At 33.9% G+C, this 5,892-nt stretch overlaps 1 protein-coding gene across 1 annotated transcript; it reads right to left on the reverse strand.

Annotated features, from left to right (window-relative positions):
* Positions 1-603: 603 nt before the first annotated feature.
* LOC125845849 (uncharacterized) lies at positions 604-4,307 on the reverse strand. Its single transcript, XM_049525354.1, has 5 exons — positions 3,254-4,307; positions 2,040-3,111; positions 1,636-1,950; positions 1,443-1,548; positions 604-1,353 (listed from the first exon to the last, which is right to left on the reverse strand). Exons 1-5 carry the CDS (start codon positions 4,305-4,307, stop codon positions 604-606), a joined length of 3,297 nt encoding a protein of 1,098 aa, XP_049381311.1.
* Positions 4,308-5,892: the final 1,585 nt, after the last annotated feature.

The raw sequence follows: 5,892 nt of genomic DNA on the forward strand, positions 1-5,892 counted from the left end.
GGCACCAACAGTATTGTTCAACTCATTAGATTGATCATCATGATCTGGAGTATCTGAGTGATTCTGAATATTCATCAATTGTTCAATATACGGTTGGGCTCGATCGATGTTCCGTTCATCCATCAACTGATCAACATATTGTCGTAGATCTTCACCATTTTGTGGTTGAATGTTCAATCTGGTGCAACCTCTAGTGTGCATACTTTCTTATCTAAAATTAAGTAACTATATAGATGCATTAAATTGCACTGGTAGCAGAATAACAAGATATAGACAATACAAGAGAAAGGATCATGCTCATGTTAAGTTGTAAAATCACATACCAATGCACCAGAGATGGACAAACTTCCAATACACAATCCAGGGGACAAAGCCACAAAATATAGGTAAAAACAAGCCCAGAAAAGTCACTCAGAACCTTCACTAATGAACCAACACAAACATGGAAAATTCATAACTGACTAACAAACATATTCTATAAAATGATTTAGATTGAAAGAAAACCACAAAGATATAATGTTCAAATTTATAAATGTAAAATAACAAGTATGTAAAGGTTCTTTAATAACACTGGCAAAAAATATATGTTATAATAACCGCCTATCATTCTGGATCACTTTTATTTTCAATATCATTTTCTCCCTCGGGATTAGCTTCACCATCATTTAGAGAAGCTTGAGTATGAACTTCTGTATCAATTACTATTCCATCGACTCCACTTCTTACCCAATCATTATTTTCATACTCAAGAATGTGAGAATTTTCTAAGATAGCCAAGTCAGTGGAATCACTTTGCATTGATGACTCAAACTGCACACTATTTTCCTCTCCCATATCAAAAACGTCTCGAGGTTTAATTAACCTAGGAAAAAACCATTCACGATCTTGAGGATCTTGCACAAATATTACTTGTTGAGCTTGTTCTGCAAATATAAAGGGCTCATGACGTTCTTGATCGCCAGAATCAGCCAGGCGTGAAAAATTCACAACTGTGAAACCCAAGTCATCTTCCATAATTCCTCTACCTTTGGTTACATCAACCCAATCACACTTAAATAAGATAACCTTAAATTCTTCATAGTAGTTTAACTCCACAATTTCATTCAATCTACCATAATATGTGATATTTGAAGACTTCGGAGCATTGTCACATGAACTTGCATAATTTTCAGTCTTTGAAACGACCATAACACCACTATTTTGTGTGTCTAGGTGCTCTTCACTTTGTTTTGTTCTAAATCGATATCCATTATTTACATCATAGGCATTGAATCTTTTTGCAATGTAACTCGGCCCTCTTGCAAGAACTATAACATTCTTTAAGATGTCAGATGTGACTTCTAACTCTTTCACCTAACCAAATAGAATGATATAACTATAAATTTCGATATAAGGATGAATACAATAATTAAGGTAACCAATAACTTAGTCCTACCACTTACTTTGTCTTTGAACCACTCACTAAATGTATCGAAATGCATACAGTCAAGTTGATGTTGTGTCAAACGACGCTTGCAATGTGATCTCTTTATTTCAGCAATATGTTCTCTATTCATGTAGTTCATATGTATCAATATTGTTATCAAATGAAGTAATATACGCTTAATCAACAATAGATATAATAATAACACTTACTTTTTATAATTCTCTACCACCTCTGACTCGCAATTGAAAAGCACATGCTGATGTGCTTGCAATAGTGTTTTCTCATCCATTTCATATACATCTACTGCACCATATGACTCTCCGGTAGAAGGAAAAAGACATTCTTCTTTACTAGTCTCATGCTCAATCTCATCATCACATTTTCGTGAATAATAAGATCTTGAATCTCCACCCTCTAAATATCGTGAGCAAAATGCCAAACATTCATTTGCTATGTATGCTTCTGCTATTGAACCTTCTGGACATGCACGATTACGGACATATGATTTTAAAGTACCCAAGTATCTATGGAATAAATTAATATTATTAGCTTAATATTATAATATTAAAACATAAAGATATATATAATAATGATTTAGTGATATTCTACATACCTCTCAATTGGATACATCCAGCGATATTGTACTAGACCTGCAAGTTTAGCCTCAGTTGCCAAGTGAGTAACTAAGTGTACCATAATAGTAAAGAATCCTGGGGGGAAGATTTTCTCCATAGTAGACAATGTTTCTGGAATTTTTTCTTCAAGTAATTTTAACTCTTCTACCTTCAATACTTTGCTACACAAAACACGAAAGAATGTGCATAGTTCAATTAAAACAGATTTGACTCTTTTATCTGTAGATTTCCGCAAGGCAAGAGGAAGAAGTTCTTGCATTATAACATGGCAATCATGAGTTTTTAACCCAGATATCTTTTGTTTGCGAATGCAACGTGAGATATTAGACGCATAGCCATGTGGAAACTTGGCATTTTGTAGTAATTCATAAAACATCTCTTTTTCTTTAGAAGACATTGTGAAATAAGTAGGAGGAAGATATGCCCTCCCACTAGCTCGATACTGAGGCCATAAGCTTGGTCTTATTTTCATCTCCTTTAAGTCCAATCGTGCTTCTATATTGTCTTTTGACTTTTTACCAAGACCCAGTAGTGTATAAATTATGTTATCACAAGCATTTTTTTCTATGTGCATTACATCAAGATTATGGCGCACCAAGTTATACTCCCAATAAGGAAGATCGAAAAATATGCTCTTCTTTTTCCATGTATTTTTCAGCACCCCACTTACCTCTTCACTTGATTGTCCTAGAGTAAATTTTATATCTTTAACTTGATCCAACACTTGTGACCCAGATATGGCACAAGGTGCAGGTCTTGTTTCTTTAGTACCATCAAATGATTTTGCATCATTTCGATATCCGTGGCCAGACTTCAAGAAACGTCGATGTCCCATGAAACAAAATTTCCTTCCATGGTTGAGCCTTTTAAAGTGAGTGTTTATATTGGATGAAGGGCATGCAAATCGACCAAAAGTGCTCCATCCAGAAAGAGTACCATACACTGGAAAATCATTTATAGTCCACATAAGAGCTGCTCTCATTTGAAATGTCTCCTTTGTAGAAACATCATATGTTTCTACTCCAACACTCCACAATTCATTTAACTCTTCTATTAACGGTTGCAAAAAGACATCAATATTATTGCCAGGTGAATTTTGGTCCAGGAATAAGTAAGGACAAAATAAAGAACTCTTCTTTCATGCACATCCACGGTGGAAGATTATATGGCATTAAAATTACTGGCCAAGTACTATGAACAGTTTGCATTGTGCCAAATGGATTAAACCCATCAGAAGCTAATCCCAAACGGACATTACGAGGATCTCCAGCAAATTCAGAATACTTGTTATCGAAACTTTTCCAAGCTTCAGAATCAGCAGGATGTCGTAGAACACCGTCTTTGTTGCGCTCTTCATGATGCCATCGCATTTCTTTTGAAGTTTTTGAAGACATAAATAATCTTTGTAGTCTTGGTTTTAAAGGAAAATACCTTAGGACCTTGGCTGGAATTTTCTTTGCATTATTTTTCCATCTAGAAGCTCCACAAATTTTGCATTCATTGACATCCTTACTGGCAAACTCTTTTCTGAAAAGCATGCAATCATTGGGACAAGCATGAATTTTTTCATACTTTAAGCCCAAACCTTCGACTATCTTTTTGGTCTCATAGAAAGAAGGAGGTAATTTTTCCCCTTCTGGCAGCACATCCTTTAATAGTCCAAGCAAAGAATCAAAAGATTCATTTGACCATTTGAACATGCATTTAGTACGATAGATATGTAGCAAAAAGGACAATTTGCTAAACTTCTTACATCCAGGATAAAGTTCTTCATTTGCCTCCTTCATGAGTTGTTCAAACTTATCCATCTCTTGATGAGTTTGATTTCCAGATGTACAAGCACTATTTTCTGTTAGGTTTGGCTCCACCTCGCTCCTTTCATTGACATCACTATCCATAAGTTGTGTACATCCTCCAAAGGCATCATGTATAATTCCGGTCACATCATCGCCCCTTATAGTTGACTGGCTACAATTAGTTACTTGAGTATTGTTTGATTTTTTTAAAGACTCCCTGTGACAAAACCATGTATCATAAGATGACAAAATGCCATTAACCACAAGATGGTCATATGCTGTGGCCCGATTTACTTGATGGAAAAGCACACATTCTGTACAGGGACATGCAATTTTGTCTCCATTTTGTTTTTGAGAAAAGGCATGATTTAAAAAGTCATTTACTCCATCCAAGTATTCTTTACTAACTCTATCACAATACATCCACTTTTTATTACTGGGACCTTCCATAAAGTTCAAGATATTCTTTTTTTTTCCAGCAATTACTGTAAAAACTAAAGATGCGTTAGTAAAAAAAGGTGAAATTTATTAATTTATATGTAATTATAGAACTCAAAGATGTCATTTCAATAATTCAAACTATCAAGCAAAGATCTGATTCTAATGACATTCTTATATAGAGAAGTTACAACAACTAAATCTGATGTTGTATCTTAAATTTACAGATTTTAGCTTTTGACAGTTTAGGTATATAGAGCTTCTGATTTATCTGAATAATATTAGGTTGATGATGAAAATAGAATATTGTTAGCTTGACGATAAAATAATATTGTTCAACTCACAATTTAAGTGAACAAGCTAATTGGTAAAAACTTAGTTCTAGAGTAGCACAACGTCACCGAAATGGTATTAGCTCACTCAACTTGATCATTTTATTCAAATTACTACCAGAACTATCCAAACACTTAAAAACTACAGAACGTAACCTCCTCTAGAGCAGTGTTTTTCAAAGCGAGAAATGAAGAAAGGGATAAGGGCTCTCTTGACCTAAGTGAGAAGCATGATGCAGAAAAGCACATGGTTATAACTGGGAGACTTGGTAAGCTGAAAAACAGAAGAGATTTAAGTGCTTAAAAGCTTTCAAAGTTTTGCAGTTTCTAACAACAGAGCAATAGTGAGTTTTTTTTCATCATGAAGAAATAAGAAAATCAGCAACTACTGAGAGACAACAAATTATGGTGATAAATTCTTTAAAGCAGTAGAAAAACAGGGGTTTAATTCGAGATTCGATTCTTTGGAAACTGACACAAAAAATGTGACACCTATGAAGCATGATATCATGATGGTGGGATTTAGTACTCTATTCTTTGCAGCTCCGTAGAATGAATATGCCTACTAACAGACAGCAGGGCCAATACTTCATCAAAAGAGTTAAAACACTTAAAGCATAATAGGAAATTGACTGACCCTCAAGATATGTTAAACTAACCAATTTTAATTCGATATTGACTTAAGTTACCAAAGAATGAAAACCCAAACTAATGAATATTCAGATGGAATAGGTCTAAATGAAATAGAATGGATCGGTTATATAGAGAACGCGAACTTAACTGTTGTTATAGCTTTACATATTTATAGTTTCTTCCATGTTTAATATCAAAACACACACAAAAAAGTAATCTAACAACTACAAAAAGTAAGTAAGCTAGATTAATTGTTTCTTATATCAAAACTATAGAACAACGTGCTTTCTACAGGTCATTTGTGATAAAAAAAAACTACAAAATGCAATTCAAAAAACAATAAACAATCTGAGGAATTCATGAGTAAATGAGTATAAAGGAAAATGATAAACCAAAGTTAAAATAACACACCATCAATTTTGGATTTAGCACAACATAACCAGAATGGTATTTACTCACTCAACTTGATGGTTTAGTTCAAATTAACATCAAAACTTGTTGAAAACACCTAACGCGACTTTCTCAAGAATAGTACATTCGAGAGCGAGAAACAGAAAAAAGTTATATAGAGCAGTTAAAAACAGTGACAGATGCTGAAAACATTATAAAACAAAAGGAAAATTTTGGAATAT

The sequence above is a fragment of the Solanum stenotomum genome, chromosome 11 (genome assembly GCF_019186545.1).
Source record: "Solanum stenotomum isolate F172 chromosome 11, ASM1918654v1, whole genome shotgun sequence".
Taxonomy (NCBI): Eukaryota; Viridiplantae; Streptophyta; class Magnoliopsida; order Solanales; family Solanaceae; genus Solanum; species Solanum stenotomum.